Source organism: Pleurodeles waltl, chromosome 9 (genome assembly GCF_031143425.1).
Source record: "Pleurodeles waltl isolate 20211129_DDA chromosome 9, aPleWal1.hap1.20221129, whole genome shotgun sequence".
In the NCBI taxonomy this organism is placed as follows: domain Eukaryota; kingdom Metazoa; phylum Chordata; class Amphibia; order Caudata; family Salamandridae; genus Pleurodeles; species Pleurodeles waltl.
Window position 1 is genome coordinate 1,140,275,903 of NC_090448.1, and position 13,443 is coordinate 1,140,289,345.

The window sequence follows — 13,443 nt, forward strand, 5'->3', positions numbered from 1 at the left end:
AATATTATACAGATAACAGGCCTTTGTTTGAAGCAGAAGCATGTTATAGCAGTTTAAAAAGGTAACAGTACTTAACTGCAATGTTTAAATAGGTTTAGACATATTTAAACATTGCCATGTTTATAAAATAATTGTGAAAAATTCTAAGGGGGGGCCCAAAGATTTTTATTTTTCAACTGGGGGGGCGCGGCATTAAAAAGTTTGGAGACCTCTGGGTTTACCATTTATAATTTGAACCAGCAGCTCTTACACTGTTTATCATCTAACCATGATCTCTGTCTGAATGTGCATATTGCCATCCATAAAGATAATATGTATTATACATCATAATGGAAACTAATAAAATTGGTTCAAAAATAAAATAAATAAGGGCGTAAAAAAATTGGGAATCAGGCCCAATGGGGGCCAGCAATGGGGGTACAATCTGGGCCAGTTTGTAGGCGTTAGTGCGCCCTCTGCTGGCCAATAAGTGAGAGGAGAGTTGTAATAAACTGAAAATGGGTTCTGGTGTCATTCTAATGTGCTTTCTGTAGCAGATGGAACATTCACCAGGCCAATTCCCCGCTAAATAGTCCCCAGGAAGCCTTTTATCACAGGATCAACGTTGAAACGGGCACCACGAGTATGCAAATTCCAAGTCCAATATCAAGCAAACGATCAACATGATCTCACAATCTGCAGGCAGAGTGACTTTTCCAAAGTTACTTTCGGTTATTGATGTTCGACAATTACAGACGTGTTTGGCCCTTTTCTGGGCTCCTCACTGTGATACTGCTGTCATGCTTTGGGGCGGGGGAACGAGTAGAAGCGTGTTCAGAAATGTGAAACGAAAAATGGGCGCCAGTCATTTGGCTGCAAATTATGCATAGTTCATATAATTCGAACCCCAAGTTGCAGGTTAATAACATGTCAGAGGTATGAGCTCGCCCATCTCCCTTCCAGCTGAGCTCCATTTCCCTGTTCACTTGCCTCCTCTTTCTCTCCCTTCTCTAGTTCCCTAAATGAAGTAAACCGGTTACACAATGAAAACAAGTGCCATTCAGACAGAACATCACAAGCAGATAGTCTGCTTTAGGCATTCAGCAGCTGAGACAATGATTTTTACTTTTTGGGGAATATCTCAATATTTACGCTCAGTTTTGAATTTGCTCCGTCTGTTTCCGAGCTGGAATCCTCCACTCCGCTCATATTGCCACAGAGGCCACCGACTGACCCTCACACAATACTTTCTATTCATACCACGACGCTGGTATGTCTCTCTCCGTCACATGGTGGATTTCAAGCCAAAGGGAAAGAGACGCCTTTTCTGTTCTCAAATCTGAAAATCTGCATAAAAATCGCTGAGACATGTTGGACCAGTGCTTAATTTGTAAATAAAAAGGTGCCGGTGCCCAAAGCCCTCCTCTTAAACACGCGGCTGCTGCAATTAAATGTGTGAACACGGAATACTGAGGCGGCGTAATTCTGAAGCCATCTTGGGCCTCTTCAATCCATATAAAGCCACTCCCTGCCCCTTGCAGCTTTCTACTTTCTCCCATTGTGAAGCATTTTTGTTTTTCCCTTCCTCTGTCTGTCCCATATGTGTCTTTTACTCACAGCAAACGCTTGAGGCAGAAGAATAAGCCCCGGCCCTCAAAAATAAGTGCCGGTGCTCAGCACCGGAACCAACAAGCACAAATTAAGCACTGTGTTGGACCCAACAGCAGAGCTTGCAGACATGTTTGTTCTTTCCGTGGCACATGGGTCTGACTGCGACGTACTCTCTTTCACGGCTGCAGAGTGTATTCACGACAGAGTGTATCTCACAACGACTGCTGCAGTCAAAATCACTACCAAAGTCCCAAGGGATACAGTACTCCTCCTACTCTTTTGTGGCTGCTTCATCATAGGTAACCCTATCCCGTCCTGGTACGGTGATACCTGGATGGACGGATTCAAAACAAACTGTCCACTAATGTTACTGGAGAAGCAGAAATCAGATGTCTTACTTTCACTATCATTGGTATTACAAAGAGCATCACTTGTCAATAACGCTCAAATTAAGTCTAATGGTGAGTTCTAGGAAAGCACCACAGGATTTTAAAACAAATTTAAATGGGACAAATGAGGCTTCCGAAGCAGGACCATTCAGTACCTTGTGGGGCTCTTGCACAAGCACATGTGCCATTCAATACCTTCAGGAGTCCTTGTACAAGCATGCATGTGCCATTCAATACCTTGAGAGGTCCTTCCACAAACACATATGTGCCATTCAATACCTTCAGGAGTCCTTGTACAAGCATGCATGGGCCATTCAATACCTTGAGAGGTCCTTCCACAAACACATATGTGCCATTCAATACCTTCAGGAGTCCTTGTACAAGCATGCATGTGCCATTCAATACCTTGTGAGGTCCTTCCACAAACACATATGTGCCATTCAATACCTTCAGGAGTCCTTGTACAAGTATGCATGTGCCATTCAATACCTTGAGAGGTCCTTCCACAAACACATATGTGGCATTCAATACATTGTGGGGTCCTTGCACAAGCATGTGTATCATTTAAAACCTGGAGATGTCCATGCACAAGCAGAGGGGTCTTTACACGAGCACATGTGTGCCATTCAATACCTTGAGAGGTCCTTGCACAAGTACACAAGTGCCATTCAATACCTTGTGAGGTCCTTGCACAAGCACATGTGTGTCATTCAATAACTTGTGAGGTCTTTGCACAAGGACACAAGTGCCATTCAATATCTTGAGTGGTCCTTGCCCAAGCATACATGTGGCATTCAATACATTGTGGGGTCCTTGCACAAGCATGTGTGTCACTTAAAACCTGGAAACGTCCATGCACAAGCACAGGGGTCCTTGCACGAGCACATGTGTGCCATTCAATACCTTGAGAGGTTCATGCATAACCACACATGTGCCATTCAGTACCTTGAGGGGTCTTTGCACAAGCATGTGTGCTATTCAATACGTTAAGGGGTCCTTGCACAAGCACACTTGTGCCATTCAAACACGGCGGTCCTCGTGTCTAGAGTTGCAGACACTCGCTACTCAGTAGTATAACGCAAAATGATGGGGACCCCCAGCAGAATGAAATGAGGGGCCCTTAATTCTCTCGTATCTCACAGATATTCATTGTCCTTGGCCTCTGAATGAGGGCCCGACGGTTTGGGGGGGCTCCCTAAACAATGGGGGCCCCTGCAGTGTATGTTATGCACCTGTCACCACCCCTGTAAAGGTTGGTGTTAAACATTTACTCTTCTCAAGTTGCACCACATTAGAAACACAAACGACACACAAATGACACTCCTAGGGCCATGTAACCTCTCTGCCCTTTTGTGACCTATGACCCACATATCAGCTCTCACTCTATCGTGATCCGTGTAAACAGGTTTGCACAACACGTATAACCAGGCACACGAGGCTAGTACACTCTCAGGCTGTGTAAAGCCTCCTCTGCACCTCCCCCCCCGGGTTGAAAATGCGTTTCAAGAACACCCCCAATAAAATAACAAGCACTTACAATGCAACAGGTTTCGCGTTTGCTCATGTTAGAGCTGATCGCGTTGTAAACTCTTAACCCGACTTTTCACCTATCGGGCAAAGGTGCATTTATGTACACAACCCGAAAAAGTGAATTCAAGTATGTAAAGCGCTCGACTTCTGCCAAGCGAGATCGCTCGTAAATTAGAGAAAAAGAAGTCCACCAGCCCGATGGAAAACAGCGAGCCGCGCATGTTTTCTGTACTTGGTCGCTGCGCTCGAGGAGGGCTTGCCACCGGAAAAGGCATGACATATGGGTGCCTTCGACTAATGAAAGCAAGCAGATTTTATTAGGGAAGCCCATGAACCAATAAAAAACACTGACATGAAGTTGACAGGGCTCCGAGACCTTTTCTAAATACAAAAGAGTCTCGCTGCGATACGCGAGCGCATGCAACGCAGGCTCGACCCTAAAAATAAGTGAAACTAGAGCCCTCCTGGAATCTGCAATACTTGTTCACCACACCCTGTGTAAGTGCCCCAAAGTAAACGCTTTACTATCTGGCATTCATCAGTTAAAGGGAGGACAACGGTGCCTCGCGACTCATGTCCCACAAAGATGTTTGGTGATAGTGAATTTAGGAGGCTGCTTGGCCTAGAGACTCATGGCTAGCTATGGAGCCTGGAGACCTACCATGTAATCCCGGATTCCCCTCTGACCAAACTGTGAATCTTGGAAAAACTCTGGGCCAGATTTAGAACTCAGTGGACAGGTTACTCGTCACAGCGGTGAGGGGTAGCCCATCCGCCGAAATCTAAATCCCATTCTATCCTATGAGATTTATATTTCGGCAGATGGGATATCAGTCACGAATGTGATGGAGTAACCCGACTGCTAAGTCCTAAATCAGGCCCTTTATCTCTTATCTGGTAAAGCAGGAATCATTAACTAGGATGAAGCATGAAACGTAAACTTAGACTCTATAGTAATTACATAATTTCTTTAATATATATTTTTTGGCAATCCATTTGATTAAACCGAGATTAAATCAAATTTAGCAGAAGTTGACATGTACGCCTGACCACTTTTGAATGCCAAACCCTGGCTGTAAACAGAAACTTCAACAACAACACAAAGAGGAATTGTCAAACAGATCTACAACACCTTTAGTTTTGTGATAAAAGTCACTGCTTTGAGATGAGAAGTCCAGGCACATCCTAAGGTAGGACATCTTTAAAAACGTACAGTAGTGCATAGTTGAGGCTGGAGGTAATCAGACCGAGAATTAAAACAACACAAGGGTTCATCGAAGATGATATGGAGAATCTGATAAGTCATTGGCTTGTTCAGACTGTCCAGGGTCTTTCTCAGAAGTCACCAATTTAGCCAAATCCCACAGCCTCCTCGGAAAGCCCAGAACAGGTTTCAATTTCCAATTGACAATTCTTATGAATTAGCCTTCTAGCCCCTCTGAATCTAAAGTGTAGGAATTTAGGCTAATCTAACAGAGCAGAAGTTGGAAAAATAAGAAATCTATTTCCGGACCTAGCCCTAGATTTTTGGTGGGATTCTCCAATATTGTAAGTGAATTTTGTGTGTGTAAAATTCTATGAATAATGAGCATGAGGATGTGGAACTCACTATAACTTTTGTTTGTGTGCCCTAGTAGGTGTTATAAAACATTTACTACTATATTTGATCTAAAAGGTAGTAGGAAGGGGTAATTCCAAACTAGGTGGTGAATCCATGATCAAACAAGACGGCATCTAGTACAAAAGATGTAGCACAGCGGTCAGAGCGACTGCCTCTGGAGCTGGAGATCCACGTTCGAGCCTCGTCACAACGGACTGCGAATCTGGGCAAATCACTTAATCTCCCTGTGCGCATGGACAGCGCCTTGAGACCCTCATGGGTGATAAGCAGCGCTATATATAAATCTACATTTTCATTACAAATTAATTCTGATTCAGCCAACATTAACGCAGAACACCAGGGATCATATGGGCCCCCTGCAAGCATCTGAGCAGCTCCCGGGATCTAGAGGTCCTTTGTTACCCAGATCTGGCATGATCGCTCAACCCTGCTCTTCAGGAACAAGCTGAACACCCTCCTTGTCAAGCAACTCCATATCCAGGATTCCCCCTCGACATGTGGACCCTGACTGGTGACTCCTCTTGTTCTTGCTGCATCCTCACCCTCATTCCCCTCGCTACCATTGTTTGTTGAGATGTAGATAGGTTGATGATATATCAACCCCTAGTGACAGATGCACACATACGGCTGTATCAGATTGAAGCCGGAGTTCACAGAGACATCTTTAGTGGGAGAGTGATAGCAACTTTTTTCCAGATGCTCAATCAGTTTTTCCGGGAAACCTCAGCCAAATTTGACAGAAATAACTGCAATAACTGAACTGAAAAAAGTAAACTACTAGATCTATGAAAATGGTTCTGCAAACTATTTCTCTGTACCTGTTAGTTCATATTTACTCGACCCCTGCGTAATAGACATGCTTAATAAATGGCTAAAATCCTATAAATTGTCTCTTTGTAGGTTTGCAGCCCTTAACTCATAGAGGCTCCACTAGACAGACTAGAAATGTAGGCCATACACCTCTGATCACCACATTTATCCTAGAACATATTAGAAAATGTGACTTATTTACTTCCTGTTGGGTGCAATATTCATCTGGCCCCATACGTCTTTTGTTCGGTCACACAATGTTAATAACCTCGATCTACTCACCTCTGTTTGGCCTCCTTAAAATGCTTGCTCCCCTTCGAACGGATTACAGTAACAAAAGAAAAGAAACCTTTTGCCACCTTTACTCCTAACTGTCACAAATTACACTTATGCAACAGCGTGGATGTAGGGTGGGACCCTAGAGTGTTCACCTATGTGCAATCTCAGTGAGTTCAGTACATTATGCTGCATACAGGTACTTCTGACCATGTCTTTAAGCAGGTCAAGTATTGCTGTTAAATGGGGCATTTAGGGCCTCATTACGATTTCGGCGGCCGATTCAGACGGGAAGGTTGCCACCATTGTAGCTGCCTCGTCGCCAGGCCCATTCCTAGTTTCCCGCTGGCCTAGCGGGAAACGGCCTACAGCATTGTCTCCGGCTCGTAATAAGGCTGGTGGCAATGCTGTAGTACGCAGGGTGCACCAGCACCCTCCCAATGTTCACTGTCTGCAAAGTAAACAGTAAAATTTTGACGATGCTGGCCAGGTCAGGGAGGGCCCTGCACTGCCCATGCCAAGTGCCTTAGTGTAGAGAAAAAAACATAGGTCTCTTTACTCAGCCCTGCATCTCTAACAATCACCAACAACTGGCCTTCTAGAATGTTGCTGTGTTTGATGACATCAGTTTTATAACAGGTGTGGTAACAAACACTCTTCAAATACTTTGGTTTCCATTTATTTCTAGGATAAACATAACAGTCAGTTGCCCAGGAAAAAAACAACCATCGTCTCGTCGCGTCCCTGGCACTCTGATCCGAATGAGGAGATAAAGATACCACATTCTATCAGCACACAAGCAACATGCGCCAGAAGTAGATCAAAGACTTAACCATCAGCTTCGGTTTTATGAAGTACTGTGACGCCATCAGAGGTGGACGGGCCACTTAAAGGTTGCCTGGCTCTGACTGAGCTCAAGGGCATCATGGAACCTTGAGCCCAAAACAAGGCAAGCTTTTACGAGAGACGATGTGGTGTAGTGGCTACAGATGCCGACCATGTATCACGGGGAACCGGGATCAAAGCCCAGCCTGGGCTCAGCATCCTGTGAATCTCATCAAATGTACGTGAGCTGAAAACAGTAAGGGGGTCATTCTGACCCGCACGGATGACTGAAGCACCGCCAACAGGCTGGCGGTGCTTCATAGCCCATTCCGACCGCGGCTGTAAAGCTGCGGTCGGAAAACCGGGTCCGGCGGTTTCCGGCTGGATTTCCCCCGGCTGGGCGAATCCTCCATGGCGGCGCTGCAAGCAGCGTCGCCATGGGGATTCTGACCCCCTTCCCGCCAGCCTGTTTCTGGCGGTTTTTACCACCAGGAACAGGCTGGCGGGAACGGGTGTCCTGGGGCCCCTGGGGGCCCCTGCACTGCCCATGCCACTGGAATGGGCAGTGCAGGGGCCCCCTAACAGGGCCCCAGCCTGCTTTTCACTGTCTGCGTAGCAGACAGTGAAAAGCGCGACGGGTGCAACTGCAACCGTCGCACACCTGCAACACTGCCGGCTCCATTCGGAGCCGGCTTCTGTGTTGCAGGCCCCTTTCCCGCCGGCCCAGCGGGAAAGTTAGAATGGCCCCAGCGGGGCGGCCAAATGGCGGTTCCCTCCAGGCGGGCGGCGACCGCCGCCCGCCCGGGGTCAGAATGACCCCCTAAGTGCCATGTACCCTGTGTCAGCTGAGAAGCACTCTAATGTCCTCAGGCAAGGTCGTCTCTCTGCAAAACCACCTAAAATAAAACTTGGATTCTGCCTGCTACCCAAGCTCTAGTCTAAACCTCCTCAGATTAAGGGCAAAACGTTAACATTTGATGTCTAAATTGATGCCTATCTAGTAGCCGAGTTACAAAGCGCGACGCAGCAAAATCTGAGACCAAACCTGGTTTTATTGCTTGACCAAACTGTGAGATCCTAGGCAAATAGTATATTTCACTGCCCTGCCCCTTTTGTTCTTTATCACATATAAGAGGACCTTCAAATACATGAGTTCAGGGTGTGCGCTGTACAAAATATCTTTCTCGTGTCTGATTTACTGGCCTATAATGTTACCCATTATATAAGAACAATTTAGGCCATATACAGTATGTGTTATGTCTTAGTTAAGTAATAGTATTGTCACCAAGGTGGGAGCAATAATGATTCTCAGTTCATGATTAAAAATTCTCACTTCGAATAAATACTTTGCTAATAATATGATGTTCAAGACGAAGCACTTCTGCATGTTAAGATATACACCTCTCATAATCTATCATTATGTTTGTTGCATGATTTACATGCCAGATATGTTCAGGGCTCAGCTTGTGTACGGGCTCTTAGAGTCAGAGGTCATTCTTGGCTGGGCTCTGGTGCACCCACTTCTACAGCATTAAGTGCTTATGGTCAAGGCCGAAGCTCATTTCAGAAAAAAACAATCCATGTTTACAGCGATTTTTAGGTCTCGGCTGTCACAGATAATGTATTGTCGCTTGCAAACCTTTTGTAAATAAAAAAAATAAAAAAAATGGCGTAGCACTCTTTAATTACTTACCATTGGCTAGCTTCAATGTCACTCTCATTTCCTCGCTCCTCGTTGGTCAGCACCACTTGCCTTTCGGTTCTCTTCCTGCCTATGTCAGGTTTCGTGGAGCATGGACAAAGTACACCTTCTTGACTGCAGCACACTTTAAATTTTTTTATAGTGTAGCACTCCATAATACATCAAAGTTTTGCAGGCTTAGTCTACCCGCTCCTCTCACCCTGCCTGCATTCCATTCTGGCTTGACCCCCCCTCTCCGTCACTGCTTGACTTCCCTCTTGTTATTTTATTTCATAGTGTAGCAGCACTCCATTAGTGCTCACAAATGGTACTCAGAACCTTCAGAGCTCTGCCTTTAATATCAGTCACTAGTTTTCTAAAAAGTCACAAAGTTGCCGGGCCTTTAGAGCAATAACTACCACTGTGCCTTCTTCTTGGGTGTTTGCTTTGCTCATTTTCATAGAGCTAAATTTGATGAAGAATTGTTGCAAAAAATGAAGGTCATATTTGACTGACAAGATGTAAATATCTTTCGGTCTTGCGTAGCCTATAGTAGGTCTTACATACAGTTATAGCACCGCACTCAATTAAAAACATCAAACAAGTATTGCAGCATAGGCTAGTTTCTGAATCACAAAATACTTCTTGTTAACTTGAAAATGAGTCATCTTCCTAACAACAGAGTTGAGAAGAGACAATATTCTAGGAACTTAGGAAAGCCCCACTGTGTGTTTCTGAGTGATTCTGTGATATTTCTTTCAATTCCAATCTAGGTTCTAACATCTTTAACTCGTTCTATTTTTTATTTATTTTGTATTTACTCTGCAAAAGGACAGATACACCTTTATACACACATTTTAAGATCCTTAAATATTATGGGGGTTATTACAACTTTGGAGGAGGTGTTAATCCGTCCCAAAAGTGATGGTAAAGTGACGGATATACCACCAGCCGTATTACGAGTCCATTATATCCTATGGAACTCGTAATACGGCTGGTGGTATATCCGTCACATTTGGGACGGATTAACACCTCCTCCAAAGTTGTAATAACCCCCTATATTTTTTAAAAGAGGAAAACAAATCAACATGACAATAGGTACCTATCCGTCTTTCCAATACTTACCTAAATGTGTGATGTACACGTGTTAACCTACTTCTTGATTAGTTCAACACCAACAACAAAAATCAAGCTTAGAAATGACAACAAGATTTGGTGTACATACTTCTGTGAAAAACTTCGTCAGGACAAACATCATTAGTTTGTGACCTGAAACACATCTTTTGCAACTTTGATTCATTTGTTATGATTCATGGCTTAGTTTCAATTAGCTTTTGGAACAAATATATTGTCTCTCTTTGGCAATCAGCTTGCAACACTATATACAAATACCTCCCAAGAAGGGTGTTTGCAGATTTCAGAAAAAAGGGTTTAATGAATGACCAGTGCCAAGAATTGTACCAAATAGGTTTTTGACTGAGTGTGCCACCATCCCATTACCAAAAATATTTTTCATGGTGAAATTATAGTACTGTTTTTTAATCGTTAAGTTGCACTTTCTCTAAAATCTTACAGCAGTAACTGCTTGTTGGCTACAAATTTCCAGTTTAAAGGTTACAGTTATTATTTCCCCTTTTAGCAGAAGCATGGCTATGAGATGAATGCATATATCCCAACAAGGGGTTCTCTCACCTTGAACATACGGGCCCTTCTCTGGATGTTCTCGGACCCTGAGAGTGTATGGCTTCTTCCGCTCTGATTGCTTTAACAAATCCCGGACCCGTTCATTGTAAATTTCAAGGAAACTGATGACAATATTATACAAAAATTAATTTACAAGTTTTAGGAATATTTAGGATACAGATAAATGTTATACAGATACATGTCAGGTAAACAATGTTGTTGCCCCATAACATCTGCAGTTTTTAACCTTAAAGGCAATGAATAAAGAAAATATTGGAGGCATTTTGGGGGTGCAGCAACCAGTGGGAGACTTGACTTATGCACATCCATGTCTGTGTACATGGAATATTTCTGACACTTTGAACACCAATAAAGAAGTTTTAGAAAGAAGTGCTAAGTACTGATCAAAGTCCATTCTGATAAGAGGCAGCTAATTATCAACAATTTTCATTGAACTTTGGCCAACAGCAACATGCCCTCAGCCAACTATCAGACACCTAATGCAGAACTTAAAATCTACATCTACACAGGTGGAAGAAAACAGAACACCTCATTCACAAATACATTTTCACATCTAAGTGAAACCCAAGTCCTCAGAAATACAGGTATGGTAGTAAATTGTGCATCCTAATTCACAAAACTAGAATTTTTGTAACTTTCTGATTGTACGTTGATTTATGATTTTATGATTGTAAATTGCACTTAAAGCAGTGGAAACTGATGTTTGTTTAGGATTAAGGGTGGGAATTGGGGTGTGATAGCTATTTAAAATGTGGTGAACACTGACAAATTCGTAGGCTTGTGGGTCTTTACAAACATTTTTGCTAGATTCCCTCATTGGAAGCAAGCCCCAGCAACTTTGCTGTGATGTATGGCATGACTATATCCTTCTTCTGGGTGGGAAATAGGAATGGTAGCACCCCAGTATTTCATTGGAGTTTCCCCGAGGGGATAGTCCAGGGGGAATAATAAAAAAAACAATAAAAAGCAAGCCTTGCAAAGGCACGATTCAGCATCATTTACTCAAGTGGGGTACATTTTGTGAAGTAGTGTTTACTATGGGAGGTCAATAACTGTTGGTGTTTTTCAGGAGTTTTCCTGCAATAGGTTGTGAATACCCTAAAAGGCAGAAAAGTATGCCAAAGAGAGGAGCAAATATTCAAGGCCTTTTGTGAAATGTGTCCAAATACATTAGTAGCAGGGCCACCACATGGTCAACGCGAACGAAGGGGACATTACGCCCTGGGCCCACGTCCCCTATTGTTTAAACAACATTTGTTTGTAGATACAGTTGTTCAGATGAAAGCAAGCCTGCCATCTTTACTAAATAATCCGATTACGTAGCCTTACCATGAGATGGGGACAGAGTCTGCGTTTTCTTTCCCTGGAGTACATTTTTTCGATACCTAGTAACAGGTGCTTCTGGCACCTGGCAAAAAAAGGAAGAAGCGTCTAGAGGCTCCTCCATTTTTTGCCCCAGGCCTTTCAAAGACCACTGAAAAGATTGATTTAAGCAAAAATACTGCATTAGTAGCAGAAAAAATTAAAATCAGTTGCCTAGACAGTTTTTCTGTTCAGGCAAGGGTCAATAGTCACTGGAAACAATTTTTTTTCTCACCCCTCCCACCCCACCTCCACCCCCAATCTTGTATTTTACAAGCCCCTGTGTAATTTTTGCCTGGGTGGTTTAGTTCAGCAGGTGACAAAAATGTCTGAACTGCACACAGTGGTCTATAGTGTCCCTTCCTCACCCTTTCATTTAATAAGGGGACAGGGGCACTCATCTTTAAAGGGACATTTCCAGCGGCAGACTTTGATGCAGAGCAAGAGAAAAAGAGAGAAAAAAAGAGGAAAAAACAGGAAAGGAGTGACAAAAGGAGACAGAAGGGTTGAAAAATAACTCACAAGAGTAAGGAAAAACGACAGGAAGTGGCGTAACAAAGAAGCATAAAAGCAGGCAGCCTTGGCAGTCAGCAAACCCAACATCCACTGTGGGCTCTGAAGAAAAACTTTGGATCTGCGAAATGTTTTTCACCCATTAAGCACTGCCTTTTCCTCGTCCTTGTCTCCGGCCGGAGTGCGACTCATGGGCATCTTTTAGGGACCGGGGTTAAGGAGGAAAATCTGCCAGTGCTCCTCGTGAACATCACCTAGTTAGACCTGACTATGGGTGACATGTGCCCTTCCACCCTCTCTCTGCTACCAAACAAATAGTCTGCGCCAGAGGTGGAATTAGAAGAGATCGTGGTTGCAGGGACCATGCCTGTGTGCCGGTGCACTGTGGCTGAACGGAGTGATTCCCTCATTACAACGTACATTAACCACCGGGGGCGAAGCTTCGGAGGAGGGGAGTTTGGGGTGTTACACCCCCCTAATAAATGTATTTTCTGATAAATAGTTGGGTACAGGTGGTTTCAGTTGGGTATGGTGAGATGTCTGCTGGATTTCACTAGGACTTTTTGTATACACGCAGACAGAAACGCACACACAATCTCTCCCTCTTAGTTTTGAAAGTCCTCAAAAATATTGATTATTTTACAAAATATTGTGTTTTCTCTCTTAGTACTCCTACCAATCCGCATGCCTCTCCATTTCCACTGACCCGAAAGCCCCTCTCATGCACCCTGCTTCTCGTATAATTTGTTTAAACATTATATGGCAGTCTGATTGTCGGGAAATATGAAGCTCCCTCCCCCTTTGCGTCCACAAATTCACTGACCAGGCTATGCTCCTGGGTAGTACAGGACGATAAGAAACAAGTGATGTGTATCGGGGACCACAGGTGGCATGAAGCAAGAGATTGAAGGGTGCTATACACCACAGGAGCCCTGACTGACAGACACCAGGAGAGAAGCGAGTGATCCACCCTGGAGCAGAAATGGACGGTGTGCATCAACGGAGCAATGGGAGTTGTGTATCATGGAATGGGTGTTGTTCATCTAGGGACTACCAGACGACATGCAGCAAGAGGGTGGAGGGTGGTATGAACCATGGGAGCACGGAGTGATGCACACCAGAGGAGAAGTGAGCAGCGTCAA

General features: G+C 44.0%; 1 protein-coding gene across 2 annotated transcripts in view; it reads right to left on the minus strand.

Moving 5' to 3' along the window:
* The window catches only part of STARD9 (StAR related lipid transfer domain containing 9), a 327,608-nt gene that overhangs the window by 143,669 nt on the left and 170,496 nt on the right, over window positions 1-13,443 (minus strand). For both annotated transcript variants that reach the window (XM_069208915.1, XM_069208916.1), the window contains exon 7: window positions 10,415-10,527. In XM_069208915.1, coding sequence (XP_069065016.1) covers window positions 10,415-10,527 — 113 coding nt within the window. The remainder of the gene's footprint in view (window positions 1-10,414; window positions 10,528-13,443) is intronic.